Source organism: Rattus rattus, chromosome 7 (genome assembly GCF_011064425.1).
Source record: "Rattus rattus isolate New Zealand chromosome 7, Rrattus_CSIRO_v1, whole genome shotgun sequence".
Classification (NCBI taxonomy): Eukaryota; Metazoa; Chordata; class Mammalia; order Rodentia; family Muridae; genus Rattus; species Rattus rattus.
The window spans coordinates 38278586-38296346 of NC_046160.1; the positions used below are offsets into that span (position 1 = coordinate 38278586).

A 17761-nucleotide genomic window follows, 5' to 3' on the forward strand; every position below is an offset into this window, starting at 1 on the left:
GAAATACGGAGACACTGTCTTTCTCCTCTCTTCTTAACCCCCATCTTTCTCTTAATCCAATGAACATCCCTATTGGAACAAACACATCCTGCTGTGGATATTTACAACATCAAGTTCAAAGCCTGATGCATCCTTCGGTTAAAAAAAAAAAATTAACATTTTAACCTCTTTTAAAATAAGCATTTTTAATATTCGTGTTATTAAAATAGAAACAGCTTTCATTTTCATAGCAAAAGCAGTCATTTGGGCTCTAGTAAGATACAGGTGCTAGCTCTGGGAGGTTTTGACCCAACCCTCAGCTGACTAGCAGACACTCCAAGGCTCTGGGCTCCCACCGTAGCACAAGTCTCCCCACTGAGCACTCAAAGGCACTCTTGTCAAGTCACGAGTTCATGGAATCATTTGCAGGGGACGGCAAAGGACTGTGGGTGTGGGGACGGTCTCAGTGACCATTCTTCCTTGGTTCCTGAGATACTGTAATGTAGGTTGTGCTCTGAGGATTCATGGGCTGGCAGCTGTTCTCAGGAGAGGGAAGATGCTGGCGAAGGCCACCGCCTTGGTCCGGAGATGCAACCTAAGCCGAGACCTGTTTGGACCTTAGCAAAAGTTGCTCTTGTTTCCTGATTCTCTGCCCCGTTTCCTGACAGACTCACAACATAGTCCAGGCTGGATTTGAATTCACTATGCAGCCTTTAAGGCCTCAATAGCCCTCCAGCCTGATGATATCAGGGATGCAGACTTGTGCCTCCACTCACTAATCTACGAACCCTGTCTACCAGCTGGGTGCGTCCACACCTGAGCAAGACCACACAAGGCCCTACAGGACCACACAGGACCTTCCCACGGGCTCTCTCTATTCCCATCTGTCAATGTTTGAGGTCCCTTTGGCATCATTATTGGGACTACCTTCCACTCAAGCAGGAAGAAGGAGAAGAGGCCCTTTGTGTTAGCCAGACTGCCAGCCAGAAGGGAAACTGGAGAAGAGTTGCCATGAACCTCTGCACGCACGCCTCTCTCAGCTCCAACGCAGCCCTGCTCTCAGCAGGACGCATAAAGCACGATGGCCCTCGGAAGATGGCAGGGCCCTGGTGGGAAGATAGAGCTGCCCGACTGATAGGGCCTGAAAGACCTCAAAGAACCTCCAGGATTCTCCCCAAGAGAGAAACCGAGAGGCCCAGAGGGAAGGGATACCGAGCTAATGGAATAATGGGATGCCAGAGCATCTGTGGTTCCCAGCCCCCTCTCCTCCTCCTCCATCCAAGCAGGGGAGGCTGTAACACCGTAGCTCGGAGGAGCCTCCCGCACACGGGAGGGAGAAGCCAAGGGTCTCAGGCCCTAAGTCCTTGCACCTGCAGCTTGTCACTACCTCTATGCTGTCAGAAATGCAATCCCTGGACCCGCCTAGACCTACACGCTCAGCACCTGCCCCCCATCCGTATACTTGGGCCCTTCGTGTGCCCGTGGAAACTGACGTCCATGGAGGTAACTGCACGGGACGAATCTTAGTGTAGAGACTGAGAACATACCTTGGTGGAAACTTCTAGAAGAAGCCTGTGGCACAGATGCCAAGACAGATTGACCCTTTCCCACCTGGGCAGAGCAGACAAACAGTTCAGATTCAGGGGAACCATACGGCCAGGCTACCCCTCAAAGTAAGAGGAGGTATGCACACGCCTGTGGCCTGGCACCTACTTGCCCCTCACTCTTGGTCGGCCAGGCCATCGGCAGGACTCCAGCCGTGAACCTTAAAAGATCAGTTTGGAAAGATAGCTGTATTCCCCTCTGGCTAGGTCGCGCGTAGGTAAGCTGGTGCCTTTGGCTCTAGCCCAGCTCACAGACCTACAAGGTCTGGGCAGTGGTGTCCAGGGCCGCTCATCCGGCTCAGCGGCAGTATTCCCGCTCGATGCTCGCCATGAGCTCCTCTTCTGAGTAATCATAGGAGATGGACGACTGCCCCTCAGGTCTCTTGGGGCTGCTGCCTGGGGCTCTGTGGGTGAGGAATATAGACATAGTTGGATATTGCCTTCAAACTCCCATCTCCTCTAGCAGCCACAGTGGTCTCTAAGTGGTCCATCCTCACGTCCGAACCAAAACCCTCTGCTCTGGAAACACCTGAATCTCTTTCCTACTGGACACATAGGCATGACCTTCTTCACTCATATCTACCATCACCCTCCCACTTTATCCACCAAGACCTGCAATGAGGCTGACGCTGGGCAAGTCCGAGGCCCAGGCCCATCTGAGGTTCCTAGCTGACCCTCCGAGAACAGCGTCCAGGGCTCTATATACTTCTCCCAAAACACAGAGTGAGAGACCTGGGTAAGCGGCTTGACCTTCAGAGATCCGACTGCTGCCGAAGCATTTGCCTTTCCTACCGTGCCTGCGGGGCAAAGGGGAACATCCAATGCTTTGGAGGAGGGCAGATCTCAGCTGGCTTTGGTGCACTGTAGCTGGAGACCCTAGAAGAGTCATGTCTCTTGCTGTCTCCATCAATAAGCAGGAAGGACTGCATCCCAAGACAGACCAGAGGAGGGCTAAGGTGCTGCTTGTGTCTGAGAGATGGGGACTTAGGAGGGTCTGAGCAGTTTGTAACCTTGCAAGCCTGGAATAGCGGTAATGGTTACCCTTCCTGACTGATCCTCTGGAGTCCCCACTGACTTCTGGCAGAGAGAAAGGAACATAAGGGTCCACCATGCCCTCAGAACAAGCCAGAGAGCTGTGCAGGAAGTTGGCTTTCCTGCCATTCTGGAGACCCTCAACAGGAACAAGCCCTTCTAGGCTCACCGCTGCCAGCCGCTGGCACTAGTCTGAAACAGTGAAAGCTGAAGCAGTTGGCGTCCAAGGTTGTGGTGAAGGGGCTAAGACTCCTCACACTATCCCTCTCCCACTGTGTATGCTGATAGCCCTGCAGGTGGACAGATATCCAGAGAGGAAGGGGCGGGAGACACGGAGCAGCAGAGGAGTCTGACGTCTGATGGAGCAGCGCTGGGTCCCATGTACTCGAAGGACTAGAAGCACTGACATTCTTCTGTGTGTGTGTGTGTGTGTGTGTGTGTGTGTGTGTGTGTGTGTGTGTGTGTGCGCGCGCGCGCATATGTATACAAGGGCTTGTGCCATGGCACACAATAGAGGTTGAAGGACAGCGTGCAAATGTTGGTTTCTCCCTCTCTGCCATGGAGTCTGGAGACTAGACTTAGGTTGTCAGACTTGGTGGCAAGTGCCCTTTACCTATGGAGCCGTCTTGCTGCCTCTCGCATTTTATTTCTGTACTGGGCAGTGAATCCATAGCGTTGCACATGGCAGGCAAGCTCCCAGGAGACTGTGTTCCCAGCCCCTGAGGAGTTTTAAAGGCAAAGAGTCCAGGACTCTGGGACACTACTTGCAGGGTTTGGGGTGGGTTTGGTTGTTTTTATTGTTTATTTGTTTGTTTACTTATTTGTTTTAGACAGTGTTTCACTGTGTCGCCTTGGGTAGCCTGGAACTTGTTGTATAGACCAGGCTGGCCTGGAACTCTTGCCTCTGCTTCTGCCTCTGTGTCCTAAGTGCTGGGATTAGAGGCTGAGCCGCCAGCCTGGCAGCTCTACGTGTGAAGCTTGCAGGAGTGTTGAGTGATTTTTCTTGACGGTTTTGGAGGGAGCAGTGAAGTCCTTACGGCAAAGGGCAGTCTTTAGAGATAAAAACTGAACACAACAGGACACCCATGTATATCTGAACAAACCTGAACGGTCCAGAATGGCCACAGAGAAGCCAGACCATGAGGAAGGGAGGGACGGAGGGACGGAGAGACAGAAGGACAGAGGGACGGAGGGAATGGAGGGTCGGAGGGACAGAGGGATGGAGGGAACGAGCAAGCAAGCCAGGAAACCAGGAAGCCAGGTCAGGTCAGGAGGAAGCTCAGAGCTGCGTGAAGACTAGGCTTGGAAGTCACCCTTCACACCCCTTGAGCGCACAGCTCTACGTGTTGAGAGCCTCACTGGCCTGTAGGACAGGGGACTGGACAGCTTTAGGTGGATGGAAAGGAAGCACTTCAGGCTCGTGGAGGCCATGGACCTCCTCCTCATACTTACTCCGAGGCACAGCTGTCTTCAGGGCTGCCCGTAACCTTCTTTTCTGGGGACACCTTGAGCAGAAAGACAGGGAAAAGCATCAAAAACGTGTCACCAGTCTACTGGATTAACACTCTGGCTTTGTGGAAGAGACAACAGATGTTTAAACCGGAGTCTGTAAACATCAGAATGGCGAAGCTTCCCTCGGACTCTGGAGCCCCAGTTACCTATTTTGCAGTCAAGAAAACTGAGGCTGTGGGAGAGACTTATAAAACTCATAAATGAATGAGTGAATGAATGAATGAATAAATAAATGAATAAATAAATAAATAAATAAATAAATAAATAAATAAATGAAACAGCAGCACTCAGATCCCTTTCCATCCCAACTTCTACCATGTAAGGGTTCATTCTGTCTCACCTCCGGATATCAGTGTCCCATCGGGCCTAGCATGAGACCGTCCTATCTCCATCTCTAGGAACCAGATCACCCAGCCTCAATAGCCTTGTACCCTCCCTTCAGCAAGACTGCACTACGTCCACGCTTAACCTGGGCACACACTGTAATCCCAGCATGTGGGATGCCGAGGAAGGAGGAATGCTGAATATTTAAGACCAGCCTAGGCTTAGGAGTGAGAACTTGTCTCAAAACACATATGTGGAGCTTGAGTGATGGCTCGGCGGTTAAGAGCACAGACTGCTCTTCTAGAAGTCCTGAGTTCAATTCCCAGCCACATGGTGGCTCACATCTGTAATGGGATCTGATACCCTCTTCTGGTGTATATGAAAACAGCTACAGTGTACTCATATGCATAAAATAAATAAATCCTTAAATATGTATATATGTTTACTTAAATAACTAAAACAACTACATTTTTAAAGATTTATTTATTTATTATATATGAGTACACTGTAGCTGTCTTCAGAAGAGAGCATCAGATCTTACTACAGATGGTTGTGAGCCACCATGTGGTTGCTGGGATTTGAACTCAGGACTTCTGGATGAGCAGTCAGTCCTCTTAACCTCTGAGTCATCTCGCCAGCAGCCCCCCCCCTTTTCTTAAAGTACAATTTTTAAAAAATAACTGTGAGCAATATGTTCATTGCTTATAGGTTAACCTAGCCTGAAGCACTTTGTTACAGTGGCTTGAAGGATCAGCGATGCAAAGATAAGGTTTTAAAACAAAACAAGGCAACCTAAAAAAAATCCTCTAGAACAAAGGGCTCAGGTGAAGACAGGTCACCTAGAGTCAAGAAGGAGGTGGGTGAGATAGAAGCAGGCTGCTCTGTGCAGTGGCAGCCTGGAGGCCATAGTCAGAACACTCCAGGGATGCAGGAGAGAGGTTTTGAATTTGTAATTCTAATTCTAGAATCCATCAGAATAAACAAACAAGCAAACAAATTCAAACATTCAGTTTATCAACCATTACCCTTTCTGGTGAAAATGTGTGTATGTGTGTGTGTGTGCATGCACGCACATGTAGGGAAGGTGTGCATATGTGATCCATGTGCACATGTATGTATAGGACAGGTCTACTTCTATCACTGTCTACTTTCCTGTTGTTTGGTTTTGGTTTTTAGCCGGAGTCTCTCACTAAACCCAGAGCTCAAATACTGGCTAACTGGCTGAGCAGTGAGCTCCAGGGACACCCCACCCCCCTCTCAATCCCCAGAACACTTAGAGTTCTAGGTGCAAGCCAACACATCCAGATTTTACAAGGGGATCTGAACTCAGGCCCTCGTACCTGCATGCAGGCACTCTGCTCACTGACTCTTCTCCTCAGACCCAGGGGAGAGTTTTAAGGCTGTTTCGTTTGTTTCGTTTTTAAATCTAGAGAGCGGTTGGTGCAGACATTGCTCAGTAGTCGTGATGGCTAATCTTCGTTGTCAACCTGACAACGAAGTGAAGGACAATCCAGAGATAAAGGGCGCGCCTATGAGATTGTTTTCCCTGGTTGGAAGTGTGTGAATCCACTTCTGGTCCAGTCCTTTGAGGTAGGAGGACATGCTGCCTTTGAACCAGAACATGAGGCAAGAAGACAAGCCTTCTTGTTGTTGTCTGGGGTTTTTTGTTGTTTGTTTGTTTTCCCGACAGGTTTCTTTGTATAGGCATGGCTGTCCTAAAACTAGTTCTGTAGACCAGGAAAGACATACATCTAATCTAGGACATACCTTTTCTGCTGGAAGCCTATGTAAGGACATGGAAAAACAAACAAACAAACAAACTAAGAAAACGGAAGCTTTCTTTCTTTGCCTTCTTGCTCTCCCCTGCTAGCAAGTCCACTCCTTCACTGGCACTACAGCCTACTTCTTTGGAATTCCGGTGTCTACTGAAGACCAGCTGAGACATCCAGCCTTAGACTGAGCAACTTTTCATTTGTAACCCCCACAGTTGGATTACTTGTACCATAGACTGACTGTAAGTGACTCTAATAGACCATATACATAAATTCTATAAGTTCCGCTTCTCTAGAGAAGGCTGACTAATATGAGTTAAGACTAAGAGTGTTCACTGCTCCTACAGAGTACCCGGGTTACCACACTCATGTGTCAGCTTAGAGCTACCTGGAACTCCAGCCCTAAGGGATTCAGTGCTGCCTTCTGGCTTCCACGGGCACCTCCATGCCTGTGTTGCATATAAACACACACAAACACCTACACATACAAATAAGTAAATAATGTTTTTAAAGTCTAGCTGAGGATAATGGCATATACCGGTAATCCTAGCACTCAGGAAGCCGAGGCAGGGGGATAAGGAGTTCAAAGCCATTCTCAGCTGCAAAAGGAATTTGGGGCCAGCCTGGGCTACATAAGATCCTGTTTCAAATACCAAAGAAAACAAAACACCCAGAAAACAAACCACTTTACCCGTGGTAAAAAATACACATTCCCTGCATTTTTTTTTCTAGTTCAATTACTTCCAAGCGTGCACTCCCATGTCAATAAAGCACGTCCACACTGTTACACACCACGGCTCTTTATCCTGCTGAACTGAAAGTTCACTAAACACTAACTCCTCACAGCCTCTCACAGCCCTTGGTAACCACCATAGCTGGTGTTTCCCATCTTTGAATTTGCCTGGTCTGAGTACCCACAAGTAGACACTCCAAAGAATCTGCCCTCTGTCCTTCGGTACATGGAGCGACGTCTGACAGAACTTCTAAGGAGAGAAACCCATCCTGTCGCATGGATGGTACCCATGCGGCTTCTCCATCCACCTGCAGATAGACATGGAGCTGCTTCCAGCCATGTTCGGGCTGTGGTGGTAATGCTGCTATGAACAAGCTGTGCCCAATCTCTTTGGACAACATTTTCCATCCTTCCAGGTGTACGTGAAGTTTCCTTCTCACGGTCACACCAATCTGTCTCCCTACAGCTTTCCGTGAGGTTTAGCTACCCATCCTGCTGCAGCTGGCTTGATTGTTTTGATGAAGGCCTCTTACTCGGACACCCATCTCCTCAGTTCGGCTTCCGTTGGAGCCAGCTCTGCTGTCCCCTGCTTGGCTGCTTCTCCTGTCGTTAGGACAGAAGGTTTGTCATGGTTTCTGACCAGGCAGGTGACAAGGTGGAATCCAGCACCAACATCAACCCCTGGACCTGCTGCTGCTCAGAGGAACAGCACTTGGTGGTAACAGGAATCCCTACCTTCCCTGGAGACAGCCAAGGTGACAAAACCCTGTTGCCCTGGGAACTGCGCTCAGAGAAGTGGGATCAGAAGAGCCACGTCCTGGCTCTTTCCCAGTGGCTCCAACTTGTCCCATCCGTCCACTTCTCACCTCTGTTTCTCTTTGGGGCCCGTATTTTGACACATGGCACTTTCTCCAGCCAATTTGTTTTAGCCTTGACCGTGACCGCCACAGGTGGGAAATACATCAGCTCCCTCCTGGAACACCCAGCCTTGCCCAAGCCAAGGAAGAACTTGAAGGAAAGACGGTGACAGAGACATGAAGCCTCCTGCTCCAGCCCACTGGATGCCTGCTACCAGCTGCTCACACTTAAGGTGTGTGTGTGCTTGTGAGTGTGTGCCCTGGGGTAGGAGAAGGCATAGCTCCCCTCGCCATCCAAGGAAGACTTTAGACAAACAAAGCCCAGCTATGCCAAGAAACAGAGAACCCACCCCAGGAGGTGAGAAGCTGGCAGCACTTCAGGTATCCTGGACTCTTACAAGTAAGTGTGTACACTTGTGTATATATTTGTAAGTGTGCACTTGTGTATATATTTGTAAGTGTGCACTTGTGTACACACACACACACACACATGCATCTGTATGTAACGTTTCAAAGTTTTTTGGGTTTTTTTGTTTTTTTTTTTTTTAGAAATATACTGCCTACTTTACTTACCAGGATATATCCTGCATCTTCTATGGAATGTTCTCCCCTTAATTGATCAGCTTTGTATGTACTGTGTATACATGTGCACAGGTGTGGTATATGTACAATGGACATAGGACACTGTGGGTGGTTAAAGCACAGTTTCATACAATCTTCGTAAACCTGTAGATATGCATCCACACCCATGAGCATAAGCAAGCTCACGTCCACGGCCCCTACACACACACACACACACCACACACACACACACACACACACACACACACCCCCCCACACACACACACACACCACACACACACACACACACACACCACACACACACACACACACACACACACACACACACACACAAAGTTCTCATCCCTGCTCCTAGTAATTCCCTTCTTCCCTGCCCCTCCCCCAGGAAGCTCCTAATCTACTCTGCCACTTCAGACAGGTCTCCAGAGGAATAGAAGCCTCAGTATGGACTCCTTACCACCTGGCTTCTTTCTCTTAGCACAGTGACGGTGACGTCCACCCATACTGTCTGACGCACTCCTGTTTATTCCCGTGTGTTTGTATGTTGTCTTCTCTACGAATTATCTTTGTCTGAATCCCAGCTTGGTTGGTTTGGTTGATTTTTAATTTTTAAATTAAAAACAATTTAATTTTTTTAAATTGTGCAAACTTGAACACATTACAGTCAGAAAAGTATTAAAAGACCTCCAGTACCTAACCTACCAGGGGGCACTTTTCAGGATTTTGCCAGTCAGAGTCTGCTCTTCACCACCAGAGGGCACTGGTCTCCCAGCATAGTGGTCAGTGTTGGTGGCCTCCTGGGAAGTGTTCCTCATGGATTCACAGAAAGCCCAGTCCTCCATAACCACCACCAGACCCCAATAACAAGCCAAGTGAGGAACGTGATCTTCCATTCCCGGACCCCACGGAGGAGCAAGGTCTTCCCACCCCTAGGTACTGTACTTCTAGCTTAAAAATCTTACTCCTGGTATCCTGCTGATGCTACAATCTCCCAGGATCCTGTCCCTAAGATCTGAGAGGAGTGTCTGCCTTTCTCTTTTATTTCCATTTTAAAATTGTTTCTATTCAGAACTTACTTTTTTGTGACAGAGACTCATTATGTATCCCTGGCTGGCCTGGAACTCCTTATGTAGACTAGGCTGGCCTCAAACTCATGGAAATCTGCCTGCCTCTGCCTCCTAAGTGCTGGGATTACAGGCCAGCACCATCACAGCTGGTTTAGAAAGAAAATGGGAGTGGTTTCTCACTTCTGGGCTTCTGGCAGAACCCGCCATTCTTTTATCAAAGGCTGGGCTCCCACAATACCCTTTGCCATCTGTTACTACAAGGAGACTTCCTTTGCCTGGGGCTTCTTCTCTCCTTGACTTCTTGGTGCTGTCTTTCCTGTTCCTTCCTCAGAGCCCCCTTGTTGCAGCATGGACTCCCTTCCGTGGCCTTCCCAGCACTGTGTGAGTTCTTGGAGTCGGCCATGTGCTTCACTCTTCTTGATGTGCCATGGAGACCCCACTTCAAGCTATTTAGAGGTGTGGTCTTTGCTCTGCCTTGACTGCAGGCACACTGGTGCTGTCTGGAAGCTCTTTGTTTTGTTGTTGCTGGGAGTCCAGCATCCTTTACTCCCCTGGCAAGTCTGCTTTGCAGCTGTGAGCCCAGCATCCTTAAGTCCCTCTGGTGAGTCTGCTCCGCAGCTGTGAGTTCCTTTCTTTTGCTTCCTCCCTGCAGATTCCACAGCAGTGCAAGCCATGATCACCCTAAAGTCTCCTTTGCCTGGTGGTAACAGACCCACCCCAGTCCCTCTTGGTTACAGCAAATCTGAAACTTTGCAAAAGTGGTGAACAAGATGTCATTCAGCCCCAAGAGAAGGTACCACTGTTCCACATAGTCTTGTGACGAATCCTCCCCTACACACACACACACACACACACACACACACACACACACACACACACACACACACACACCACACACCACCATCACCATGGCACTGTAACAAACATCTGAAAAGATAAGAGAACACTTCAGTTCCCTGCACCCACCCTCCATGAATGAATCAATATTCTCAGCTCCTTTTACCCAGGAAGAGGCCAACTGACTGACAGGGGCTCTGCTGTGTCCTTCAAGCTTACTAAATGGCTCTTAAAACCACCAATTCCAGCCCCTAGGTTGACTCAGTTTTCCCCTCCGCTGCAGAATTGGAGGTCTCAAGCACCCCGACTAATACCACTGATGTACAAGTTCTAGTAACTCTGGGAAAGGATTTCTGTCCTGAGCACTTCCTGCGGCCATGAGATTAAAAATTAATCCAAAGCAGTAGCAGGAGAGGGGATTGGGTCCATGACTTAAAGGCCGAGGATTTGATAGACTGTCTCACATCCCTTAAACTATGGAAGGGAACCATACAAGGGAAATCTGCGTATGAGATGGTTCAAGTAGGACACTTCAAAATAGAATTACACACACATACGAATTCACATAAATAATAAAAGAGTTTAAAAGATTATCCCTACCTTTTTTTCTTATAACTCTCAATTTGGCAAAATTAAAACAACAAACAAATCCAACCTCAAAAATTGTCTAAATAGGAGCTGGAGAGATGGTTTACTGGTTAAGAGCACTGGCTGCTCTTCCAGAGGTCCTGAGTTCAAATCCCAGCAACCACACAGTAGCTCACAACCATCTGTAATGGAATCTGATGCCCTCTTCTGGTGTGTCTGAAGACAGCTACAGTGTACTTACATATAATAAGTAAATCTTAAACAAAAAAATCTTTAAAGAAATTGTCTAAATAGCTAGACATGATGGTACACATCTGTAATCCAGCACTTTTCTGATCTTGTACTCTGTAAATAAGTACAGTTATTATGTCATTAAAAAATAAAATATTTTTAAAATATGGATGAACATGGGAAGAATTAATACAAGACTAATATTAAGTACACATTAATTTAGTTTATTAAAATATAAACTAAAACTGTATCTTTTATTTTTACTACTTTCTAATTTACTATTTATTTGTATCTGTATTGGTATGTGTCTGTGTGGGTTTGAGCAAGTTCAGTGCCCTCAGAAACCAGAAGGTAGCATCAGATCCCCTGGAACAATGGTTCTTAACCTGAGGGTCATGACCCCATTAGGGACCGAATGACCCTTTCACAGGGGGTCATCAATTTGTATATCAGAAAGTCTGCATGTCAAGTATTTACATTGCAGTTCGTAACAGTCGCAAAATTACAGTTATGAAGTAGCAATGAAAATAATTTTATGGTTGGGGGTCCACACAACATGAGGCATTAGGAAGGTTGAGAACCACTGCCCTGGAGGAGTCACAGGGAGCTGTGAGCAGCCTTGCATGGGTGGTGGGAACTGAACTCAGGTCCTCTGCAAGAGCTGGAAAAACTCAGAACCAGTGAGGCATCCTCTGGCTCTCTAGAACTGTCACACAGTATAAGATTGAGGAGAACCGGCAGGCTGACCACCTCAGCTACCACTCAGGCCCAGATCCAGGGCTTTGAGCTGGCCCACCCCAACATCTACCCCATCTGTGAGCTGCTGGAGCATGTGAAGGGGCCGGTCCTACAGACCCAAAGCTGCAGGATCTCCATGACACTGGGCAGCAACAGGATATCTGAGAGGAGTCCTGGTGAGGATCCAGGATTGATAATGTAGCAGAAGCAGAGGCCTTGAACCAGACCAGTGACTCATCGCAAAGAAGTGTGGACAAAAGGGTACACTGTGGGATGTACTGTGACCCAGTACAGCTTCCACGACAAGGTGTTTGGGTTTGGGGGAGGGATTGGGGGTAGGTTGCAGGGGCAGAGGGAAGAGAGGTAGAGACAGGGAGATGAGTGGGATTGGGGTACATGATATGACATTCACAAAGAATCAATAAGAAGCTGGCATTTTTTTTTTAATCCAGTATAACACTATGTTCAGGATGACAATTCAGGGGTATGAATAATTGGCCTCTAAAGCACTCCAGTCAACAGTGGTTCCAATTTTGTTCCTTGTTTTCTCAAAGTCAGGACCTGGAACATGCTGGGCAAGTCCTTTACTACTGAGCTAGCCCCTTAGTCCCACGTTCAATGAAGTGTTTAAATGAAGGACCTTAAAAGGATTGTCGGGCTGGAGAGATGGCTCAGTGGTTAAGAGCACTGGCTGCTCTTCCAGAGGTCCTGAGTTCAATTCCCAGCAACTACATGGTGGCTCACAACCATCTGTAATGGGATGTGATACCCTCTTCTGGTGTGTGTGAAGACAGCGCTCTCTCTCTCTCTCTCTCTCTCTCTCTCTCTCTCTATCTATCTATATAGATATAGATATAGATGTAGATAGATATATGTATCTTTAAAATATTATCATTAAATCATGATGTTCTTATTAACAAGAAAAAAGGGGGGAGCACCTTCTCCTAAGGGTTAGAGGGTTATGAATATAAGGAAAAGATTTCATTTTTCCTTCCTAATAAAAGAATAGGAATAGTGTGCTCATGCCTTTTTGCTCGGGGACACATTCTCTCGAACATTCTGAAGGAAGGCCATTTTCTATGGTTGATGTTAAATTTGCAGGTCTTTCCTATCTCGGTGGTAAGTTACTAATACAGAGTTCTGTAAGATGCCCAGCCCCTTGGGGAATCAGCTACAGGCACAGGCAAGCTACTTAGCACAGAAGCTTGGACTCCAGGCTCCAGCATGGGCAGTAGCTTTTAAAAGCAGGGGCCTCTCTTCATGACTTTGTCTCCCTGGACCTGAGCACTCTCTTAGGACTCTGGGACTCATTCATCAGTTTGAGAAACATTCACAGTACGGGGGACACACCTGAGACAACCCCCAACCCCAAAAAAGAGTAGCCACTGCTCTGCCTTTCACACTTTTCTTTCCGTTTCTCTAGAGACAGGATTTTTTTCTGTGTAGCCCTGGCTGTCCTGGAATTCACTCTGTAGACCAGGTTGGCCTCAAACTCACAGAGATCCACCTGCCTCTGCTTCCTGAGTGTTGGCTGGAATTAAAGGCATGCACCACCTATTCCCTGATCACACTTTATTTCTTTTTTTTTTTTTTTTTTCTTTTTTTCGGAGCTGGGGACCGAACCCAGGGCCTTGTGCTTGCTAGGCAAGCGCCCTACCACTGAGCTAAATCCCTAACCCCCACACTTTATTTCTTGAACCTACCTCCTCACGCCTCTCTCTCTGCTACTCCTTAGGTCAAGGGCTTGGTCAGTTGGACATCCAGAGTAAACCCACCCCGAGCTTTCTTCTGTCTGATTTACCCTTCTCCCGCTGTTGAGTAATTTCCTCAACAACACAATAATCTCACCCTCTTCAACTTTCAAATGCCCACTTCATTCTCAATAAAGTCTATAGCCCTGACATAGCAAGGCATAGCTGAAGACCTTTCACCCACAGCCCAGCTAACCTAACTGTACCCACCATCATGGGCACACAGAGCCTCCTCTTCGCCTCTGCTCCTGCCCTCTGACTATTTCAGACTCAAGTCAATCGCTCCTGCAGACTCTCAGGCTGAGACTTCTCACTTCCCCCTCGTTCCCAGACCTGGACTCTGGTCACCTGTCTTTGTCCCTGACACCTAATGCAAGCCCCACTTTCTAGGGGCTGTAACTGTGACTGGAACTTCTGTCTCTGTTATATTCTTCCAGGCTGGCACTTCGAAAGATGGAGGGAAACTCTTATTTCCAAACCTTTGGAAGTTTCCCAAGCACTTGAAAATGACGCTGAAAAATTGTTTCCTTGTTATGTCAAAATCTCCCCCAGATCCCTCAACTGTTTATCCAGTGTTGCTGTTACATAACTGTAGGCTGATGTAGTCTTAGAGGAATCCCGTTATATAATTCAGTCCTCACCACAGCTCACTTGTCCTGTTATAAACCTCGACTGGGCAATGGGAAGAAGACATGGGACAGAGAGAAGTGTGTACCCAAGGCTTCCCACCATCCCAGTGGCCTTTCCGTGGTGATGCTCGCCTGGAAGCTGGGCCCAAGAAGACATTCCCTCCACCCTGCCGGCCTGCAGCAACCTCTGCCTCCAGATACTGTCTTTGGCCTCTTCTTCCAGCCAAGAGCAGCTAAGACCCGTTCTAATTTTTAGCTCTGTAGCAGCAAAGACGTGCCAACCCACCAAAGACATGTTTTTTCTAGAACAGCGGGGGTGTTATTACAAGTGTTCAGCATGAGAGGATAAGGGAGCTAAAAGAGTCAAAGCATCTTAAAAATAGCTTGTAATATGGGAATTGCCTGGCCAGCCAAGGATCCGGATGTGTCTGCCGCGGCAGGGCGTTTTCCAACCACTGTTTGGCAGGTGGTCCGCCCACTTATCGCCTCCGCCCACCGTATTCCCTGAAGGCCAAAGCTGAGGCCCTTGCTGGTCAATTCCCACCTGGGCTGTAAGGATGCTGCAGCTAGACGACATGCAGCACCACTGGTAAAGTAAGGCAAACCCCGAGCCAGAAGAAAGTTCTAGGTGTTTCTGCCAACTGTTGTTTGTACTTGCTCTTTTAAGATTGTCTCTGTAAGTCACCCCGAAATAGAGACAGTAGTGAGCACCCCCATGCAGGAGTGGGGATAAGGAAGGGGCACAAAGCCCTATAAGGGACTAAGGGTGGGAGGGACCTGGGTGAGCTGGGGACAGAGGCGCCGAGGCCTGGATGGGTGCAGAAGGATGAGTGGAGGGACCAGCCCCCCATACTCACCGCGGGTGGGAGCCGGGCGGGGCCTCGTGGGGTCTGCTCCTGGGGTCCCCAGGCTTCCGACTCGGCCAGCAACTGGTCCAGCAGGCGCAGGGTCTCCTCCCGGCCGCCGGGGGGCGTCGCGGGGCGGGGATCAGGGCCGCACTCCTCCTGCACCGCGGCTGTCTTGGCCTGGTCAGCCGCGCCGCCCTCCAAGGCTGTCTCTCCCGGGCTCGTCTGGCGCCTGTCAGGACTGCGCCGCCGCCTCAGGATTCGGCCGCTCCGGCTACTGCCGCTGCCCATGGCGCGTACCCAGCCTGGAGCGCGCAGCCGGGAAGTCGGGCCGGACTGGGGCGGGAGCGCGGCGAGCAGGATGGGGCGAGGGAGCAGCAAGGGGGATTCTGGAGGACTGAGCGGAGGAGAGTGCGATGGAGGGATGGGGGGAGTCACGGGGGATGGGGACTATGGAAGATGGGGGAGCGGGAGGAGTCACGGGGGACGCGGGGATGGGAGAGACGGAGAGGCAAGGGTGATCTGGGAGGCTGGAGGAGGTAAAAGGCTGCTAGGGGAGCGGGGGACGCTCCTCAGGGAGAGAAGTGGAGGATGAGGGAAAGACGTGGAGGAGATGAAGGACGGGGTGGGGCGGGGGGGAGCGCCGGGGAACAGGGAGAACATGGAGAAGGTGATCCTGGGGGGAGGAGGGTAAGAGATATGAGGAGAGGGTGGGAGTGACTCGCCGGGTGGGAAGTTTGAGGTAGGGTGTGTACAGGAGGGAGGTGTAACAGGGTTAGTGTTGTAAGGGAAGGAGCCTTAAAGGATGCAGGGTGGGTAGACCGGTGGAAGGGAAATCAGGGTAGGAGATCATCTTGGGGAAGTTTGGGCGAGCCTCATGGAGCATGGGTGGGAGTCATGCTTGGGGAAAGGGGAGCAAGACACCGGCTGAAGGACGGAGGAATGCTTGCAGCAGAGCTGGATGCCAGGGGAAGGGGGAAGATCAGGAGTTGGAGAGTAGCGCTGACAGAAAGGAGGTCGTTGGGGCTTCAGGTACAGGTCTGAGAGAGCAGAGGCAAAGTGAGCCGGGGGGGTGGGGGGGTGGGGGAGACAGAAAAGGAGAATCAGAGTTGTGTGTGTGAGAGAGAGAATGTCCAGGGGAGGGGAGAGCTTCAGGGTGGCCAGCCTGAGTGAGGGTTGAGAGGCGTGTACCAGGGCCCTAGGCGGGGCACACTGAAGGGGCGTGTCCCTGGACGAAGAAGCTAGGGATGGAGAGAAGACTCTGGAGTGAGCGTGTGAACCTAGGAGGGAAGGCTGCGCAGAAGTAGTTAGACTGTGGAAGACCGGACCCCGTGGGTGGGGGCGGGAGCAGGGTGAATTTAGAGTTTGAAAGACTACCTTCCTCTTCACCCCTGTCTGACCTCTGGGATTCCCCTGGGATTCCTCTGGCCGGTTCACCGCAGGCTCTGGCTTCCTTTTCTCCAGGTAGAGATCTGGTTACTAAAGCTGTCTCCACTAAGGTTCCTACAGGCCTAGGGCGACCCTGGTTTGGCTAGATTTGTGCTTTATGGTTTCTGGAGGCTTACCATTGGCTGATTCTTTGCCTGCTTCCCTTCTAGTACTTTCCAAGGCAGGGTGATTTAAATGCCCTGATTTTAGCTTTCTCTGGTTTTGACTTGCCAATAACCCCATCCTTACTTGCCAACCCACTGTGAAAGTGGAATTTTGGGCTAAATTCTCCCAACAGTGGCATGAAATTGTACTATTTTCATCATCGCAGGAATAGACGTTAAAAACGGATGCCCACGGAAGTGGGATACACACGAGAACACATCTGTGTTGGTGTGTTTGTATTACCAACAGAACTAGAGAAGAACACTTGTTTACACTTCCCCTTCCTTTTTTTTTTTTTTTTTTTTTTTTTTTTCGGAGCTGGGGACCGATCCCAGGGCCTTGTGCTTCCTAGGCAAGCACTCTACCACTGAGCTAAATCCCCAGCCCCACTTCCCCTTCCTTTTTAAAATGAGATTTCTTGGCCATCCAGATGTAGGGGATGGGGCCAAATACATGATTTGATGACATTCGGGTGTTCCAAGTGCACAAATGTGTCTAGGTTAGAGATTACTGACATGAGTTTCCTCTTTATGAAAACAAATCTCATCTTGAAACTCTTCAAGCCACGGGGGAGAAAAAAGTCAGAGGGAACGAATTTTTCTTGAGCAAAGTTCAACTCAGTTTAATCATTTAAAAGAAAACATATTTTACTCCTGCCCAAGTAGAGTCTAGTCATGTGACTCCGAGTTTAAATATAGCCAGAGCTCCTGTGTTCTCCAGAGCAGCCAAGTTTTTCCTCACTACTCTTGACTTCAACGGTTTCCCCCAGACTTGTCTCCGTAGCTATGCCTGCACAGGAGTCGTGCCAAAGCCTGTGTTCTTTCTGAGATCACATATAATGTCAGCCACATTTGGAGTCCTGGCTTCTGTGAGAGTCTGCGAGGCCTGCACTGAGTGAGGCATCGCACTGCATGCCTGTTCTCCCAGCACTCATGAGGTGGAGGCAGACAATTAGGAGACCAGGGTCTTCTCCGGGTATACTTAGCAAGTGTGAGAGGATATCTGGACTGCAGGAGACCATCTGGAAACAAAACCCACACTGATACTGAGCTAGCAGGCGGCCTCCAAGACCATTTCCCAGAGCGAG

At 49.2% G+C, this 17761-nt stretch overlaps 1 protein-coding gene across 1 annotated transcript; it reads right to left on the reverse strand.

The window, feature by feature from the left end:
• Positions 1-1535: 1535 nt before the first annotated feature.
• On the reverse strand, positions 1536-15497 carry Cys1 (cystin 1). The gene is made up of 3 exons (XM_032907524.1): positions 15094-15497; positions 4068-4120; positions 1536-1987 (listed from the first exon to the last, which is right to left on the reverse strand). The coding sequence occupies exons 1-3, from the start codon at positions 15370-15372 to the stop codon at positions 1882-1884; spliced, it is 438 nt and encodes a 145-aa protein (XP_032763415.1). The 5' UTR covers positions 15373-15497; the 3' UTR covers positions 1536-1881.
• Positions 15498-17761: the final 2264 nt, after the last annotated feature.